General features: G+C 41.9%; 1 protein-coding gene across 9 annotated transcripts in view; it reads left to right on the forward strand.

Moving 5' to 3' along the window:
• The window catches only part of LOC115105411 (opioid-binding protein/cell adhesion molecule-like), a 549,548-nt gene that overhangs the window by 513,376 nt on the left and 15,274 nt on the right, over positions 1 to 20,898 (forward strand). For 6 of the 9 annotated variants that reach the window (XM_029627431.2, XM_065007279.1, XM_029627435.2 and 3 more), the window contains 4 exons: positions 3,541 to 3,669; positions 17,139 to 17,259; positions 18,733 to 18,884; positions 20,073 to 20,108. In XM_029627431.2, the coding sequence (XP_029483291.1) occupies positions 3,541 to 3,669; positions 17,139 to 17,259; positions 18,733 to 18,884; positions 20,073 to 20,108 (438 nt within the window). The remainder of the gene's footprint in view (positions 1 to 3,540; positions 3,670 to 17,138; positions 17,260 to 18,732; positions 18,885 to 20,072; positions 20,109 to 20,898) is intronic. The other 3 variants (XM_065007281.1, XM_065007282.1, XM_065007283.1) reach the window with 2 other exon arrangements.

Genomic DNA, 20,898 nt, shown 5'->3' on the forward strand with positions numbered 1-20,898 from the left:
GGTGGCCAGTCCTCTTCTGGCTGTGCCGGGTGGAGATTATAACAGAACATGGCCAAGATGTTCAAATGTTCATAAATGACCAGCATGGTCAAATAATAATAATCACAGGCAGAACAGTTGAAACTGGAGCAGCAGCACGGCCAGGTGGACTGGGGACAGCAAGGAGTCATCATGTCAGGTAGTCCTGAGGCATGGTCCTAGGGCTCAGGTCCTCCGAGAGAGAGAAAGAAAGAGAGAATTAGAGAGGGCATACTTAAATTCACACAGGACACTGGATAGGACAGGAGAAGTACTCCAGATATAACAAACTGACCCTAGACCCCCGACACATAAACTACTGCAGCATAAATACTGGAGGCTGAGACAGGAGGGTCAGGAGACACTGTGGCCCCATCCGAGGACACCCCCGGACAGGGCCAAACAGGAAGGATATAACCCCACCCACTTTGCCAAAGCACAGCCCCCACACCACTAGAGGGATATCTTCAACCACCAACTTACCATCCTGAGACAAGGCTGAGTATAGCCCACAAAGATCTCCGCCACGGCACAACCCAAGGGGAGCCCCCCCCCCCCAATTGACATGTTTAAGGAAAGGATAGAGTGAGGAATACAACATAACTGGGCTGCTCCAAAAGCCTCTGTTGATGTAGTCTTTTCAAAATAGTGTATTTAATTTTTTTTACATTTTTTTTTTACATTTTCAGTTTTCCAAAGACATACAATAACAGTTGAATAAGGACATTTAATATACAAGACATGAAAGGTTTTGTCATGCCCTCTTTATGACAGTCTTAGTGTGTTTGGACCATGATAGTTTGTTGGCAATGTGGCCACCAAGGAACTTAAAGCTCTCAACCTGCTCCACTGCAGCCCCCTCGATAATAATTGGGGTGTGCTCGGTCCTCCTTTTCCTGTAGTCCACAATCATCTCCTTTGTCTTGATCACATTGAGGGAGAGGTTGTTGTCCTGGCACCACACGGCCAGGTCTCTGACCTCCTCCTATAAGCTGTCTCATCGTTGTTGGTGATCAGGCCTACCACTGTTGTGTCATCGGCAAACTTGATGATGGTGTTGGAGTCGTGCCTGGCCATGCAGTCATGAGTGAACAGGGAGTACAGGAGGGGACTGAGCAGGGCCCCCATGTTGAGGATCAGTATGGCAGATGTGTTGTTACCTAACCTTACTACCTGGGGGGCGGCCCGTCAGGAAGTCCAGGATCCAGTTGCAGAGGGAGGTGTTTAGTCCCAGGGTCCTTAGCTTAGTGATCAGTTTTAAGGGCACTATGGTGTTGAACGCTGAGCTGTAGTTAATTAATTGCATTCTCACATAGGTGTTCCTTTGGTCCAGGTGGGAAAGGCAGTGTTGAGTGCAATAGAGATTGCATCATCTGTGGATTTGTTGGGGCGGTATGTAAATTGGAGTGGGTCTAGAGTTTCTGGGATAATGGTGTTGATGTGAGCCATGGCCATCCTTTCAAAGCACTTCATAGCTACAGGTTGGTAGTCATTTAGGAAGGTTAACTTAGTGTTCTTGGGCACAGGGACTATGGTGGTCTGCTTGAAACATGTTGGTATTAGACTCAGTCAGGGACTTGAAAATGTCAGTGAAGACAGTTGCCAGTTGGTCTCAGTGCATGCTCGGAGTACACGTCCTGGTAATCTGTCTGGCCCTGTGACCCTGTGAATGTTGACCTGTTTTAAGGTCTTTCTCACATCGGCTAAGGAGAGCATGATCACACAGTTGTCCAGAACAGCTGATGCTCTCATGCATGCTTCAGTGTTACTGACCTCGAAGCCAGCATTGAAGTAATTTAGCTTGTCTGGTAAGCTTGTGTCACTAGGCAGCTCACGGCTGTGGTTCCCTTTGTAGTCTGTGATAGTTTGCAAGCCCTGCCACAACCCAATGAGCGTTGGAGCCAGTGTAGTGCGGTTCAATCTTTATCCTGTATTGAGGCTTTGACTGTTTTATGGTTCATTGGAGGGCATATTGGCATTCTTATAAGCGTCCGGGTTAGAGTACCGCTCCATGAAAGCGGCAGCTCTACTCTTTAGCTGAGTGTGGATGTTGCCTGTAATCGATGGCTTCTGGTTTGGGTATGTACGTACGCCACTGTGGGAATGACGTCATTGATGCACTTATTGATGAAGCCAGTTACTGATGTGGTGTACTCCTCAGTGCCATCGGATGAATCCCGGATTATATTCCAGTCTGTGCTCGCAAAACAGTCCTGTAGTTTAGCATCTGCTTTATCTGACCACTTTCTTATTGACCGAGTCACTGGTGCTTCCTGCTTTAGTTTTTGCTGGTAAGCAGGAATCAGGAAGGAAGAATTGTGGTCAAATTTGCCAAATGGAGGATGAGGGAGAGCTTTGTATGCGTCTCTGTGTGTGGAGTAAAGGTGGTCTAGAGTTTAGTGCACATTTAACATGCTGTAAGAAATTAGGTAAAAACGGACTTGAGTTTCCCTGCATTAAAGTCCCCGGCCACTAGAATTGCCGTCTCTGGATGAGCGTTTTATTGTTTGCTTATGGCCATATACAGCTCATTGAGTGGTGGTATATAGACAGCTACAAAAAATACAGGTGAAAACTCTCCTGGTAAATAGTATGGTCTACAGCTTATCATATGATACTCTACCTCAGGCGAGCAAAACTTTAAGACTTCCTTAGATTTTGTGCATCAGCTGTGGTTTACAAATATACATAGACCGCTACCCCTAGTTTTACCAGTGGCCACTGTTCTATCCTGTCGAAAAAGCTTAATATGACTCGGTGAAACATAAGGTTTTACAGTTTTAATGTCCCGTTGGTAGGATATATACGTGATCGTAGTTTGTCTATTTTATTATCGATTGATTGTACATTGGCTAATGGGACCGATGGTAAAGGTAGATTACCCTCTCGGCGTATGATCCCTACAAGGCACCCGACCTTCGTCCCCGATACCTCCGTCACTTTCTCCTGCAAATGATGGGGATGAGGGCATTGTCGTGCGTCTGAAGTAAATCCTTCCCGTCCGACTCGTTAAAAAATATTCATCCTGTACGGGGTGAGTAATCACTGTCCTGATATCTATAATCTCTTTTCGGTCATAAGACAGGTTGGCAGAAACATGATGTACAAAATGTTCAAATAATGTACAAATAACACAAAAAAACATACAAAATAGCACAATTGGTTACGGGATCGTAAAACGGCAGCCATCTCCTTCAGCGCCGCTCTTCATTACAACCTGAGTTATTTCAGTCCTGCTTTACATGAGGATGAGGCTTTGATCAGTTCAAACACCCTGCCTTTTAATAAGTTGGTCGATAAGGTCAGTCTAGAAAATTATGGCTTACCCTTTTCTCCAATGGGAAAATATGTACGATAGCTATTTTAGAGAACAGGTGAATAATTGGGCCATTGATTTGATATAGGATGGCCGTACACCTCACCTCACCTCGTTGTTGTTGTGTACCTCACATGTTGGGGTTGTTGTTGCTTCTTACTTCACCTATTGTTTACCTCACCTCGTGTTGTTGTTTACCTTCACAGTTGACTTGGTATCGGAGGACGAATACCTGGACATCCCCAGTATCTCCAGACAGAGAGCGGGGACATACGAATGCACCGCCATCAACGACATCGCCACAGACGTCCAGACCGTTGAGATCACAGTCAACTGTGAGTTCAATGTCATCCCTGGCGTGTATTTACTAGGAACCAAACAGAAGCAAACAGGCCAAAACTTGGAGGGGCTAACCTGAACTTGTCCAGTAAGAGAGACTTGTTGCAAAGCGGTTTGCTACGATGTGCACTAAGCATTCCTTTGACTCTTGTCGAATGTAGATGTCCGGTTTATCAGGTCCCAGGCTTCCATGACTGTTAATGATTATTTATTTACAAGTTAATTATAATTATCTGTTTGCTTTAGCAGCATCTGTACCTTCTAGTCTCTAGTGCGGAAGTAAGCTGTCTGGCGCGAGAGACTCATTGGGAAGGATACTAGATCAGACCCATCATTTCTGACGGAGCGCACTTTTGAGGTCCCTAGGATCGTCCATTTCCTTTGTGCTGTTATAATTTATGTTATGAAATCCTGCGATTTCATTGGGGCGGTTCCCCCTGATAGCAAATAGCTGACAAAACAATCCAATCCAATGTTCGCATGGACTATGCGCCCGCGGAGCTGCTGGCAGTCACTGGAAGGAGTGTAACAACTTGTTTTGAACAATATATTTTTTTACAGGAAAATGTACACATTTACCAAACTTTTATGAGCATTTCAAACATAATCTATGAATTACAGTATATATAAATATATTCAATTTTTTTTCACTATATATATATTATATATATTTTTTATTGACTATTAACAATTGGGCCGCTGCCCCTAACGCACATGTGGGCAGACCACTTCTGGATGAAGCTCAGTTTGTGTTTAGCTTTATTTTGTTGCAGTTCATCAGAAAAAGTTGGAAAAGAGGTTATGCATGCTATGCATCATGTCTTATTGGACAATTATGGATTACGGTATTTGTTGCACGTTGGAAATGATTCTACATACAAATATGTAGTGTGACTCAGTAACCTAATAAAGTCAAATAAAAGAATTGCGAAGTATGCATACTACAGATCATTCAAATGATAGGGGAAATAGATGGGGTATAACAGGGATGTGATGTGCTTTCAGTTAATTGGGTATATTCTAATAATTATAACATGAACTGTGCTATACTTGGAATGCAGCCCACATGCTCTGAAGTATCAGCTCAATTAAACGCCACTGCATTTACAAATTTGTTCTCCAAAGAATCACAATTCAACTTGATTCCAATTGTATTTACACATGACACCCATGTGATACATTGACTAGGGCTGTTACGGTGACCGTATTACCTCCACCTCAGCGGTCACCAGTCATGAAGGCAGTCAAACAAACTTGCTACTTGCTACTCAATACTGTATTGTCCCTCTAATCACTCTGATATCAATGCAAATGTAAACCAACTATATTTATTTCTTAACTGTCCTAATATTAAGCACATTGCTTATCGTTACAACAGGAATATAGTTTACCTGGCTGGCATGAAAATAAATCATGGCAAAAGCGTACTCCACCCGCTATTTAAGTGCATATAAGAAATGTTTTTCCGTTGCCCCTATTTCGAGACAAGTGCATGACAATGGTCCATTCTAAATAAATACAAATGCACAGATTATTTGGTATATGTAAAGACGAGATTAAATCCAGAATAGTCTGATGGGTGATTCCTGACATTTAATCCTAGTAAAGATTCCCTGTCTTAGGTCAGTTAGGACCACCACTTTATTTTATTAAGAATGTGAAATGTAAAAATAATAGTAGAGAGAATTATATAGTGTATTGTAATGATTTATTTAAGCTTTTATTTATTTAATCACATTGCCTGTTGGTCAGATGTTTACATACATTAAATTAGTATTTGGTAGTATTGCCTTTAAATTGTTTAACTTGGCCCATTCCTCCTGACAGAGATGGTGTAACAGAGTCAGGTTTATAGGCCTCCTTGCTCACACACGCTTATTCAGTTCTGCCCAAAAATGTTCTATGGGATTGAGGTCAGGGCTTTGTGATGGCCACTCCAATACCTTGACTTTGTTGTCCTTAAGCCATTTTGCTACAACTTTGGAAGTGTGCTTGGGGTCGTTGTCCATTTGCGACCAAGCTTTAACGTGCTAACTGATGTCTTGAGATGTTGCTTCAATATAACCACATAATTGTCCTACCTCATGATGCCATCTATTTTGTGAAGTGCACCAGTCCTTCCTGCAGCAAAGCACCCCCACAACATGATGCTGCCACCCCCATGCTTCATGGTTGGGATGGTGTTCTTCGGCTTGCAAGCCTCCCCACTTTTTCCTCCAAACATAACGATTGTCATTATGGCCAAACAGTTATATATATGTTTCATCAGACCAGAGGACATTTCTCCAAAAAGTACGATCTTTGTCCCCATGTGCAGTTGCAAACCGTAGTCTGTTTTTTTATGGCGGGTTTGGAGCAGTGGCTTCTTCCTTGCTGAGCGGCCTTTCAGGTTATGTCGACATAGGACTCATTTTACTGTGGATATAGATACTTTTGTACCTGTTTCCTCCAGCATCTTTACACTGTCCTTTGCTGCTGTTCTGGGATTGATTTGCACTTTTCGCACCAAAGTACATAGTGTTTATACTTGCGTACTATTGTTTGTACAGATGAACGTGGTACCTTCAGGCATTTGGAAATTGCTCCCTAGGATGAACCAGACTTGTGGAGGTCTACAATTATTTTGCTGAGGTCTTGGCTGATTTTTTTGTTTTTCCCATGATGTCAAGCAAAGAGGGACTGAGTTTGAAGTTAGGCCTTGAAATACATCCACAGGTACACCTCCAATTGACTCAAATGATGGCAATTAGTCTATCAGAAGTTCTAAAGCCATGACATAATTTTCTGGAATTTTCAAGCTGTTTAAAGGCACAGTCAACTTAGTGTATATAAACTTCTGACCCACTGGAATTGTGATACAGTGAATTATAAATGAAATAATCTGTCTCTACACAAATTGTTGGGAAAATTACTTGTGTCATGCACAAAGTAGATGTCCTAGCCGACTTGACATAACTATAGTTTGTTAACAAGACATTTGTGGAGTTGTTGGAAAAGGAGTTTTAATGACTCCAACCGAATTGAACGTAACCTTCCGAATTCAACTGTATATATTATCACTTGTGAATGATACCCAGCATGAGAAACAGCCTTCGAATCATAGTCACACACCACATGTAGCCTAGCCCATAGGCTTATATGTTTTGATAAGGTTTGTGTCACAACTAAAGTGGCCAAATAAGCACATTAATCCGCTTTACAAGAGGTTTATTGCCTAACTGGCATACATAAGCAGCGCATGAGTTTCAAGTTTTGGGATGATAATTTTCACCATAAAATTTCTAATTTCAAATAAAAGCATTACATGCATTATCGCATTTGCAGTCACTTTCTATAATGGTGTTTTCCGCAAATAAAACATCACCTCTTATAGCCTACTGCCATGTGCGCATTGCTGCGCTTATAATGTGAAGATATAGCTTAATAGTTTATCAACATTTTAAGTTAAATGTACTGATCTGTTGTATCAGCCACATTGCGTACATTTTTGGGGGGATTGCTAGTGATTATATTAATTTGGAATCTATTGCATTCCACAACTGTCCCAGACTATGTTTGGAATATGTATTTGCACCTCGGAATTGAATGAGCATGTGCACAGTTGCGTTCCAGATGTGTCTGTCTTCACTTGTAGCCTGTGGGAAAGACCCAATCATGTGACGGAGAGCCATGTGAGCGAGAGACGCAGCACACTCAGGTAGAAGGGCACAACACAGCACTCCGTGCCACAAAAGGCGACGATTTTTGTTAGGGTGCATTAGTATATGACATTAGTATATGACATTTTCAAAGGGGATGCCGCCGTGAAATTCGAGGCACTATCAAGTGCTTGTCAAATTGTGAATGAGAGACTATTGGAGTTTGTACAGCCTGCGCAAAAAAACAAAGCAGAGCTCATGCTTTTCAAGCAACTTTTTTCAAATCATCATTCAAGTCGCATCATGCATCATTAAAGTATATTAAAATTCAAAACATATAAACCAAACCAACTTGTCGTGCCGTGACTATCATTAATGTGATGACTGTTATTTAATGAATAATTAACTACTATGTTTAATTGTTACTCAATTAAGTTAATCATGTAACAATTAACTCATTATGAATTTGGGGCACTACTGGAAAAGTTGTTTTCCAAGTTACTATCTCCCGACTTAAACTCTAAACTCTAAAGGTATATATCTATGACATCAATAACAGTAAAATTGCGCCAGAGCAGAAGGCAGACGTTTTACGTGCCCCCAACCGATTGTGTTTTTTGTTCGTTTATCTGCATTGTTTGTAACTTATTTTTTACTATTTTGTACATAATGTTGCTGCTACCATCTCTTATGGCCGAAAATAACTTATAGACGAGCCCGAGGCGGAGGCAATGCAAGGAAACTTAACCTGTTGCATCTACCCGGGACGCTTGCGTCCCAACTAGAGCTCTGGAAATGCAGATGTGCTACGCTAAATGCTAATAGTATTAGTTAAAACTCAAAAGTCCATTAAAATACACATGCAGGGTATCAAATTAAAGCTACACTCGTTGTGAATCCAGGCAACAAGTCAGATTTTTAAAATGCTTTTCGGCGACAGCATGAGAAGCTATTATCTGATAGCATGCACCAATACACTACAACAGAAAAGCACAGCAGGGGACGTAAACAAAATAATTAGCATTTCGGCGTTACACAAACCGCACAATAAAATAGAAAACAGTCATTACCTTTCACCATCTTCTTTCTTGGCACTCCTAGATGTCCCATAAACACTATTGGGTCTTTATTTCGATTAAATCGGGCCATATAAAGCCAAGATATCGTTATATGTAGACTGTGTGATAAACGAAAAAAACAGCGATTTCACAACGTAACGTCATTTTTAAAATTCAAAAAGTAGACGATAAACTTTCACAAAACACTTCGAAATACGTTTGTAATGCTACTTTAGGTATTAGTAAACGTTAATAAGCGATAAAAATCATCCGTAGGCGATGTAGATATCATTAGCTGTCGTCTTGGAAAAAATTTCAGGAGAGAGCTCTTCCGGAATGATCTGGGCGGAGACCGGAGGTAAGCGGTGCCCCTCTTTCGGTTCAACCAAGAATCAAAGATGATTAAATTCACAAGATACTCGACAACATGGGGATGCTGTGGGAGTTGAATGCTCGGTCTTATCTAATTCGGCTCACTGTTAACAATTGCTTGAAGTGGCGCAAGGATATCTATTTCCATTTTCTGTGATCAGGTTTTCCTGCGCTTTCCGATGTAACGCACGTTATGTAATAGCCACAGTCGTGATTTAACCAGTTTTAAAAACGTCCGAGGGTTCCCTATCCACACATTCTAACCATATGAACGTACTATATTCCTGGCATGAGTAGCAGGGCGCTGAAATGTTGCGCGATTTTTAACAAAATGTTCAAAAAAGTAGAGGGTCGACTGAAGAGGTTAAATCAGTTTTACCTAATTTCTATCAACATGTTAAATGTGCAACCAGAGGGAAAAGAACTCTGGACCATCTATACTCCACACACATTATGGCAAATCTGACCATAATTATATCATCCTGATTCCTGCTTACAAACAAAAATTCAACCAGGAAATACCAGTGACTAGATCAACAAAAAAGTGGTCAGATGAAGCAGATGCTAAGCTTCAGGACGGTTTTGCGAGCACAGACTGGAATATGTTCCGGGATTCCTCCAATGGCATTGAGCAGTACACCACATCTGTCATTGGCTTCATCAATAAGTGCATCGAGGACGTTGTCCCCAAAGTGACTGTGCGTACAATACATACCCTAACCAGAAACCATGGATTGCAGGCAGCATCTGCACTGGGCTAAAGGCTAGAGCTGCCACTTTCAAGGAGCGGGACTAACCCGGAAGCTTATAATAAATGCCCTCAGACGAACCATCAAAAAGGCAAAGCATCAATACAAGACAAAGATTGAATCGCACTACACCAGCTCTGACGCTCGTTGGATGTGGCAAGGTCTGCAAACAGCACCAGCTGTACCGGAAGACTGTGTGATCACGCTCTCCGCAGCCAATGTGAGTAAGACCTTTAGACAGGTCAACATTCACAAGGCCGCAGCACCAGACAGATTACCAGGACGTGTACTGCGACCATGTGCTGACCAACTGGCAAGTGTCTTCACTGACATTTTCAAACTCTCCCTGTCCGAGTCGGTAATACCAACATGTTTCAAGCAGACAATCATAGTGCCTTTGCCAAGAACACTAAGGTAACTTGTCCTAAATGACTACCGATCTGTAGACATGAAGTGCTTTGAAAGGCTGGTCATGACTCACATCAACACCGTCATCCCAGAAACCCTAGACCCACTCCAATTTGCATACCGCCCGAGCAGATCCACAGATGATGCAGTCTCTATTGCACTCCACAATGCCCTTTCCCACCTGGACAGATGAACACCTATGTGAGAATGCTATTCATTGACTCCAGCTCAGCGTTCAATTTTTTTGCTTTTTATTTGATTTTACATTTATTTAATTAGGCAAGTCATTTAAGAACAAACTCTTCTTTTCAATGACGGCCTAGGAACAGTAACATCTTCAGGGGCAGAACGACAGATTGTACCTTGTCAGCTCGGGGATTTGATCTTGCAACTTTCTGGTTACTGGTCCCGCACTCTAACCACAAGGCTACCTGCCGCCCCAATCAATAATAATAACCCTGGGACTAAACACCTCCCTCTGCAACTGGTTCCTGGACTTCCTGACAGGCCGCCCCCAGGTGGTAAGGTTAGGTAACAACACATCCTCAACACAGGGGCCCCTCAGGGGTGCGTGCTCAGCACCCTCCTGTACACCCTGTTCACTAATAACTGCACGGCCAGGCACGACTCCAACACCATCATTAAATTTGCCGATGACACAACAGTGGTAGACCTGATCACTGACAACAACGAGACAGCCTATAGGGAGGTCAGTGACCTGGTGTGTGGTGCCAGGACAACAACCTCTCCCTCAACGTGATCAAGACAAAGGAGATGATTGTGGACTACAGGAAAAAAAGGACCAAGCATGCCCCCATTCTCATCGACGGGTCTGCAGTGAAGCAGGTTGAGAGATTCAAGTTCCTTGGTGTCCACATCCCCAACAAACTAACATGGTCCAAGCACACCAAGACAGTCGTAAAGGGGGCACAACAAAACCTATTCCGTTCCAGGCGAGTAAAAAGATTTGTCATGGGTCCTCAGATCCTCAAAAGGTTCTACAGCTGCACCATCGACAGCATCCTGACTGGTTGCATCACTGCCTCCTCAGGCAACTGCTCGGTCTCCGACCACAAGGCTCTCCAGTGGGCAATGCGAACGGCCGAGTACATCACCGGGGCCAAGATTCCTGCCATCCAGGTGCTGTCAGAAGAAGGCCCTGAAAATTGTCAAAGACTCCAGCCACCCTAGTCATAGACTCTTCTCTCTGCTACCGCACGGCAAGTGGTACCGGATTACCAAGTCTAGGTCCAAGAGGCTTCTAAACAGCTTCTACCCCCAAGCCATAAGACTCCTGAACATCTAATCAAATGGCTCCCCAGACTATTCACATCCCCCCCCTCCCCTCTCCATACCACTGCCACTCTGTTGTCATCTATGCATAGTCACTTTAATAACTCTACCTACATGTACATACTACCTCAACTAACCAGTGCCCCCCGCACATTGACTCTGTTACCGGCACCCCCCTGTATATATTGTTATTTCTTACTGCACCTCTTTAATTACTTGTTACTTTCATCTCTTATTCTTATCAATATTTTTTGAAACTGCACTGTCGGTTAGGGTCTCGTAAGTAAGCAACTGTAAGGTCTACCTGTTGTATTCGGCGCATGTGACTAATACAATTTGATTTGAACAGTAAAGTACCTCATCAGTCTCATTCTGAACGTCGCATATTTCTTGGATATCTGCACAAACCCTAACCTTATAGATGAATCAGTAATACACAAATTGGCTTAATTATTTATTTACTAACTAACTAAGTAATCACACAGAAATACATAAACACACACGGTTTAGGTTGTCGATTACTAACTTAATACAATGAAAAGAGGTCCCTAGTGGACTAACAAAAGCATGACCGTTTGGTTACACAATGGGATGGGAGGGGTAGGTAAGGAGAGGGAGAGACAAAGAGAGTCAACTTACCGTACATACATTTGGAGCTACGCTCACGGGAATATGAATACTTTGCACATGAACGACCGCTCATTCGGAAAATAAATGCAATGTAAATATTTACGCATATGTGAGGACAGCCGCTAGGAGACGAGAAGCAAGTACAGGGAGTGAATATTTAATAAATAACCGTCATGAAACAAAACAAGGACTGCGTCTGGACAGGGGGAATAAAATGACAATGCTGACATGGGGATGAATCTGAGGAATAGACAGATATAGGGGAGGCAATCAATACGTGATAGAGTCCAGGTGCGCATAATGAGCGCCAAAGAGGGTGAGCAGGAGAAGGCGTGACAGTACCTCCTCCCCCTTTAGGGGCGTCACCTGGCGTCCCAGCTGGGAGAGCCTGACTGGCCGACCAAGGTGTGGGAGCCCGTCGAGGCGACTGTGGCGTGGGAGCCCGACGAGCCGGCTGAGGTATGACGTGTGATGGGAGCCTGCTGAGCTAACCGAGGAAAGAAAACCTATCGAGCCAGCTAAGGCATGGAAGCCTGATGAGCCAGCTGAGGAACCCACGGTTCCTTCGGCAGCAGCACCTGGACCCAACATCACCAACAAAAAACAAAATACTCCCTGATGCTTCCAATATTGTGCTGTCAGCATTCTGTGAGGACAGATGCTGGGAGACGAGAAGCAAGTACAGGGAGTGAATATTTAATCAATTATCAACATGAAACAAAACAAGGACAGCTTCTGAACAGGGGGAACAAAACAACATTAATGCTGACACGGGATGAAACTGAGGCAATCGATAAGTGATGGTGTCCAGGTGAGTCCAATGAAGCACTAATGCGCGTAATGATGGTGACAGGTGTGCGCAATGATGAGCCACCTGGTGCCAGAGAGCACCAGAGAAGGGGAGCGGGAGCAAGTGTGACAGCGTAGATGTCTTTGTTGTCTCTCTGTTGAACTCAATGGGTGCTATGGTAAAGTTATCAAGGGATGTAAGACTCTAGTTTGTCCACCAGAGGTGGTTTGTCCTTTGTAGTGGAGCTTTTCTCATCTTGGGTTGTTCATTAGACTAGATACTTCAGGTGTACCACATGGTGGTCAGAGGGATCTGTTCTTCCCCCTCGCCTTTGGTCAAATGTCCTAGACTACTTTACATGTAAAGCTGCAGACTGTGAATGTTCTGATCTAGTCTTTCATAGGTTCCAACCATTTCGTAATGTTTAGCTCATGCTGTCTGTCACACTGATCTTAGGGTCTCACCATTTTCAGCCGTGTAGCCACTGCCCCACACTGTCTGATCTCAATGGTTGATTATTCAGCGTTCAGCTCCCGACCACTTTACATGCCATCAGTAACCCGGCATGTTTTGGTTTAATGTAAATTTTGTTAGAGAGTCCTTTTAAGCACTCTGGCCAAAAGGAGCGTTCAGGGCACAAGTTTATATAAAAAGCCATTATCTCAGTTAGAAGGCTAAAATCACATTGCTAACTTCACAAAAGTATATATTTTATACAACATTTAGATACAAAACTGACAACTAGAATGTGTACACCCTCAGAAATACAGTTATTTAGTTGTACCATCCTTAATGACGTCACAAAATATTAAAATAATAAACACTTTGACAGGATTGTTCTTTAACCTCTTGAAGCTAGGGGCACTATTTTTATGTTTGGAAAAATAACATTCCCAAAGTAAAGGGCCTATTTCTCAGGACCAGATGCTAGAATATGCATATAATTTTACCTTTATTTAACTAGGCAAGTCAGTTAAGAACAAATTCTTATTTTCAATGACGGCCTAGGAACAGTGGGTTAACTGCCTGTTCAGGGGCAGAACAATAGATTTGTACCTTGTCAGCTCAAGGATTTGAACATGAAACCTTTCGGTTACTAGTCCAATGCTCTAACCACTAGTCTACCCTGCCGCCACAGATTAGGATATAAATTAGGATTGACAGATTAGGATAGAAAACACTCTAACGTTTCCAAAACTGTCAAAATATTGTCTGTGAGTATAGCAGAACTGATATTGCAGGCGAAACCCGGAGGAAAACCCAATCAGGAAGTGCCTCTTATTTTGAAACCCTTCTGTTCCTATGCATACCTATCCTCCATTTAAAGGGATATCAACCAGATTCCTTTTTCACTGGCTTCCCTAAAGTGTCAACAGTCTTTAGACATAGTTTCAGGCTTTTATTTTGAAAAATGAGTGTGAAAGATCACATTGCGTAAGTGGATAGGTGGGGGCTCTCAGAGGGAGTTTTTGCGCTACAGAGTAAAGCCGCCATTGTTCCTCCCGCTGTTAATGAAAAACCTACACACTCGGTTGATATATTATCGAATATATATTTTAAAAACTACCTGAGGAATGATTATAAAAAACGTTTGACATGTTTCTGTGGACATTGTGAAGACTATTTGGAATTTCCGTCTGCGTTGTCGTGAACGCTCTTTCCTGTGCATTTCTGAACATAACGCGACAAAAAAACGTTGGTATTTTGGGTATAAAAATAATCTTTATGTAGCAAAAGGAACATTTGTTGTGTAACTGGGAGTCTCGTGAGTGAAAACATCCGAAGATCATCAAAGGTAAATGGTTAATTTGATTGCTTTTCTGATTTTCGTGACCAAGCTTTCTGATGCTAAGTGTACATAATGCTATGTTAGGCTATCGATAAATTTACACAAACGCTTGGATTGCTTTCGCTGTAAAGCATCATTTCAACATCTGAGACGACAGGTGGATTAACAAAAGGCTAAACTGTGTTTTGCAATATTGCACTTGTGATTTCATGAATATGAATATTTTTTTGTAATTTTATTTGACTTTTGCGCTATGCTATTCAGTGGTTGCTGACGAAAATGATTCCGCGACAGGGATGGGTAGCGTCAAGAAGTTAAAACTAAGGGCCGCAATCACGTTAACGGGATCGAAATGACAACAGCCAGTGAAAGTGCAGGGTGCCAAATTCAAAACAAGAGAAATCTCATAATTAAAATTCCTCAAACATACATGTATCTTTTCCGTTTTAAAGGCAATCTTGTTGTTAATCCCACCACAGTGTCCGATTTCAAATAGGCTTTACAGCGAAAGCACTACAAACGATTGTTAGGTCACCACCAACTCACAGAATAACACAGCCATTTTTCCAGCCAAAGAGAGGAGTCACCAAAAGCACAAATAGAGATAAAATTAATCACTAACCTTTGGTGATCTTCATCAGATGACACTCATAGGACTTCATGTTACACAATACATGTATGTTTTGTTTGATAAAGTTCATATTTATATAAGCCATAAGAGTTAACCATTTCTGTGGGAGAGAGGGGTCTGGCTATCTTCAAACATGTGCCAATCTGATCTGGCACCTTTGATCCTCACCAAGGAGAGAGGGTCAGGACAAACTAAAGTTACATAAATAACTCTAAATTAAGCATATAGGATTACCAATTTTTTTGCTAACTGCTCAACTCAGCTTTGTTCAATTTTATTCTTTATACTATAATATATTATAAAATAATGACACAGAATTGTAACCTTTCCTAGCGGAACCCCTCGACAACATTCTGCTGAAAATGTACCGCGCAAAATTCAAAAATATTTTTAGAAATATGTAACTTTCACACATTAACAAGTCCAATACAGCAAATGAGAGATAAACATCTTGTTAATCTACCCATCATGTCCGATTTCAAAAATGCTTTACAGCTAAAGCACAACATATGATTATGTTAGATCACCGCCAAGTCAAAAAAACTGCAATTTTTCCAGCCAAAGATAGGAGTCACAAAAAGCAGAAATAAAGAATCACCAATCTTTGATGATCTTCATCAGATGACACTCATAGGACATCATGTTACACAATACATGTATGTTTTGTTCGATAATGTGCATATTTATATCCAAAAATCTCAGTTCAAATTGGCACCTTACGTGCAGTAATGTTTTGATTCCAAAACATCCGGTGATTTTGCAGAAATACTCATAATAAACATTGATAAAATATACTAGTGTTATTCACAGAATTAAAGATATACTTCTCCTTAATGCAACCGCTGTGTCAGATTTCAAAAAAACTTCACGGAAAAAGCATAATCTGAGAACGGCGCTCAGAACCCAAAACAGCCAGAGGAAAATCCGCTATTTTGGAATCAACAAAGTTAGAAACAACACCATAAATATCCACTTACCTTCTTCATCAGAAGGCCCTCCAAGGAATCCCAGTTCGACAATAAATGACTGATTTATTCCATAAAGCTCCATCATATATGTCCAAATAGCCACTTGTTGTTAACGTGTTCAGCCCAGTAATCCATCTTCATGAGGCGCAGGCACATCATCCAGACAAAAACTCGAAAGGTTCCGTTACAGTCTTTTAGAAAGATGTATGGAATCAATTGTTAGATGTTTTTAACATAAAACATCAATAATGTTCCAACCGGAACAGAAAAAGCACTGGAACGAGAGTTAACTCTGTCAGGAGCGCGTGTCATGAGACCAAAGCTCTCTGCCAGACCACTGACTCAGAGGTCTCATGAGCCCCCCCTTTATAGTAGAATCCTCAAACCAGTTTCTAAATATGGTAGACATCCAGTGGAAGCCCTAGGAAGTGCAACCTCATCCATATCTCAATGTGTTTTCGGTAGGCCAAGCTTTGAAAAACTACAAACCTCAGATGTCCCATTTCCTGGTTAGATTTTTCCCCTGGTTTTCGCCTGGCATATGAGTTATTTTATTCTCAAAGACATCATTCAAACAGTTTTAGAAATGTCAGAGTGTTTTCTATCCAATACTAATAATAATGTGCATATATTAGCATCTGGGACAGAGTAGGAGGCAGTTCACTCTGGGCACGCTATTCATCCAAAAGTGAAAATGCTGCCCCCTATCCCAGAAAGGTTAAGCAAGTCTTGTCTGCTAAATGAACTAGTGTAGCCCACAGCCATTTGGTATAGCCACCTCAGGACCTAACATAAGGACAACTCAGAGTATGCTATTCTGTTCTATTGAAATAGACAACATTTTCTTCATATCATGCTTCTTTAGATCTGTCTATAATAAATAATGGATTTATTGTGAAGGAGTAGGCTATATTACATGGATTTATTTGACTTTTTAAAAATGTAGATGCTCCAAATGTCTGCATCAGTGGCTTGTAGTGGAAGCCATGATATGCTAAATGTGTTTATATTAATTAATGGTCAATTACAGTGAGACCACTTGACAATCACCGGCAGACAACATTTTGTGACCGCCACAGCCCTAACCTTGACTCCCTCTCTGGCATCCTGATCCCATGAGTGCCCTCGTGTGCCCGTAGATGCCCCCAGTGTGTCAGAGGGCAGAGACGTTGGCGTGACCCTTGGCCAGAGAGGGGTGCTGGAGTGTGAAGTGGATGCGGTGCCCAAGGCGGACTTTGAGTGGTATCGAGACGACAGAAGGTAAATTGTTGTGCATGTTTGCAAACATGTTGAATCTATGCTTTATGCAGGGTTTTAGATTTTCATGGAAGTTGATTTTCAAGAAAGGTCATTGGGTCATCAGCATATATATATATATATATATATATATATATATGCTGATGACCCAATGACCTTTCTTGAAAATCAACTTCCATGAAAATCTAAAACCCTAGATTTTCAAAAAAAATCTAAAACCCTGCTCAAAAAAATAAAGCGAACACTAAAATAACACATCCTAGATCTGAATGAATGAAATATTCTTATTAAATACTTTTTTCTTTACATAGTTGAATGTGTTGACAACAAAATCACACAAAAATGATCAATGGAAATCAAATTTATCAACCCACTCAAAATTAATGTGGAAAACCACACTACATGCTGATCCAACTTTGATGTAATGTCCTTAAAACAAGTCAAAATTAGGCTCAGTAGTGTGTGTGGCCTCCACGTGCCTGTATGACCTCCCTACAACGCCTGGGCATGCTCCTGATCAGGTGGCGGATGGTCTCCTGAGGGATCTCCTCCCAGACCTGGACTAAAGCATCCGCCAACTCCTGGACAGTCTGTGGCATTGGTGGATGGAGCGAGACATGATGTTCCAGATGTGCTCAATTGGATTCAGGTCTGGGGAACGGGCGGGCTAGTCCATAGCATCAATGCCTTCCTCTTGCAGGAACTGCTGACACACTCCAGCCACATGAGGTCTAGCATTGTCTTGCATTAGAAGGAACCCAGGGCCACCCGCACCAGCATATGGTCTCACAAGGGGTCTGAGGATCTCATCTCGGTACCTAATGGCAGTCAGGCTACCTCTGGCGAGCACATGGAGGGCTGTGCGGACCCCCAAAGAAATGCCAGCCCACACCATGACTGACCCACCGCCAAACCGGTCATGCTGGAGGATGTTGCAGGCAGCAGAAAGTTCTCCACGGCGTCTCCAGACTCTGTCACGTCTGTCACGTGCTCAGTGTGAACCTGCTTTCATCTGTGAAGAGCACAGGGCGCCAGTGGCGAATTTGCCAATCTTGGTGTTCTCTGGCAAATGCCAAACGTCCTGCACGGTGTTGGGCTTGTAAGCACAACCCCCACCTGTGGACGTCGGGCCCTGATACCACCCTCATGGAGACTGTTTCTGACCGTTTAAGCAGACACACGCACATTTGTGGCCTGATGGAGGTCATTTTGCAGGGCTCTGGCAGTGCTCCTCCTGCTCCTCCTTGCACAAAGGCGGAGGTAGCGGTCCTGCTGCTGGGTTGTTGCCCTCCTACGGCCTCCTCCACGTCTCCTGATGTACTGGCCACCACCATATATGAGAGAGTCTTCCCTACAAGGACGTTTTGTGTATTGTTTAACTCGCATGGCTGAGGCAGCTCTATATGCATTTTAAATTGGTCAAATAAATTCATAAATGTATTCACTGACTACAGAGATGTTTCCTTCTCTCTCAAGGATCATCAACGGTTTAGATGGCATGGAGATCGAGGATGCCGGGCAGCTCTCCAAGCTGACCTTCTTAAACATCTCAGAGGCAGACTACGGCAACTACACGTGCATCGCCATCAACAAACTCGGCAGCTCCAACGCAAGCTTTGTCCTGTATGGTGAGTACATTATGCCATTCAAGGTGCAAAAAAATGAGAATGTTGTGTAGGTAACACTTCATAATAACTTTCATGAATAAGCCATTATACATGCTTCTAAATGCTTCGTAAATTATTAAACATTTTATAAATGTTTATTATGAATGTTTACAAATGTTGAAATGTTTATTTATTATTTGTTTAGAAATCATTTATGAATGCCTATTCATGAAAGTTATGATAAAGTATACTGAATATTTCTTACTTGTGTTATTTCTAAACAGTGCATGACTAACACGGAACCCAAACCGTCTGCGTGCGTGCACCATCGTGCATAAATGTATTTTGTCCCACAACACCAAAAGCGATCACAACACGCAGGTTAAAATATCAAAACAAACTCTGAACCAATTTTATTAATTTAGGGACAGGTTGAAAAGCATTAAACATTTATGGCAATTTAGCTAGCCAGCTTGAACTTGCTAACTAATTTGTCTTTAGCTTTAGCTATCTCTCCCATCTCCTCATTGGCTATACCCACGTGGGTGACTGAAAGACGAACGAGGTCAGTGGTGTAATGCACCTAATTTATGAAAGTTGCCCATCGCAGTATAAAGTCAAGAGAAGAAAAAGCCTGGAAGAAGGAGAGATGACTAGAAATGATTCGGTTGACCATTTTATGTGTGGATTTATTGTCGTAGTAGAGGACCTTGTGCATTTCAGGTAAAATAAAAACTCAATGATTATGTCCCAGGACAAATTAGCTAGCAACAGCAAGCTAGCTGAATGGGACAAATTAGCTAGCAAGTGCAAGCTAGCTAGCTAAATTTCCATAAATGTTTAATGCTTTTCGACCTGTCCCCAAATTAATGTGATTGGTTTATAGAGTTTGACTTGATATTTTAACCTGCATGTCGTGATCGCGTTTGGTGTGCGGGAACAAAATAAATGTATGCACGATGGTGCACGCGAGCAGCCGGTTTTGGTTCCATGTAAGTCTGGGAATCTGGAGCGCAACATTATCATAATGATTTAGGTTAACAGCAACACCTTTCACATCACTGTATGCCTTTAATACTGCACCCACAAAGCTAAAAACATATTCACCAGCTTGACTTTCTCATTGTTCACATTCAGGTAACATTGTCAGTGATTGTTTGCTTTTTGTTTGTTTTATATATTTTGCTGTGGTCTGTTCTTCTGGTGTAGAGGTTATTGAGCCTACTAGCTCAACACTAGTGCAAGGTTAGTACCGGTATTCAGCATGAGCATGCTTTTCGACTCACGCTCACCTCTCTGGTGCGCTAACAGAATTCTAACAACGCATCTTAAACATTGCCATTTTCACATTGACAACAAACTGATTAGATGCCAATATCACTGGAGTGGCACTCATTGCTAATTCTGAGGTGACAGGAGGAATATGTTTCTGCCATTGGAAAGGGCCAGATAATGTTTGAGCAGTGCATGACAAAATGAGATTGTCAGAAGGTTACTGGGCTGCTCATGAAAACTTTATTAGCTTCTAATTCCATTCATTAATATTGATAACAAGTTAAAAATGTATGTCTGACAAGTGACATTTCCTGGAAGAGGGCCGGATGAGGAGAAAGTAAGTCAGTAAAATCACTGTGGAAATGGTAAATGAAGAACTCTGTACCTTTTTTAAATGTTTTGCTAACTCTGTTTTGTTTTTCTTATTTCAACCGCCTCGCTATGTGGCATGGCTTCATTTTATTTTGCATGTGCTTCATCTGCTGTGTAAGTATCTATCTGTCCTAAAACTATCATTTGTGTTGTATGTGTTAAAGCTGTTGTGACAATTTGTTAAATAATTTGTCTGTCTGGTTGTGGAATGGTGTCTTTATAGGAATCACAGAGACACATTCCTAATTCCCATTTTTTTTAATCAATGCCATGTGTTCTTTTCCATTCCGAACTTCCCTCTAGTTAGTTGTAACTAATACTTGTAATGAACGTTACTACTATAGTGAAGCCCTACACCTGACCTCTTAGCAATGTGTTAGCAATGCAC

The sequence above is a fragment of the Oncorhynchus nerka genome, linkage group LG22 (assembly GCF_034236695.1).
Source record: "Oncorhynchus nerka isolate Pitt River linkage group LG22, Oner_Uvic_2.0, whole genome shotgun sequence".
Classification (NCBI taxonomy): Eukaryota; Metazoa; Chordata; class Actinopteri; order Salmoniformes; family Salmonidae; genus Oncorhynchus; species Oncorhynchus nerka.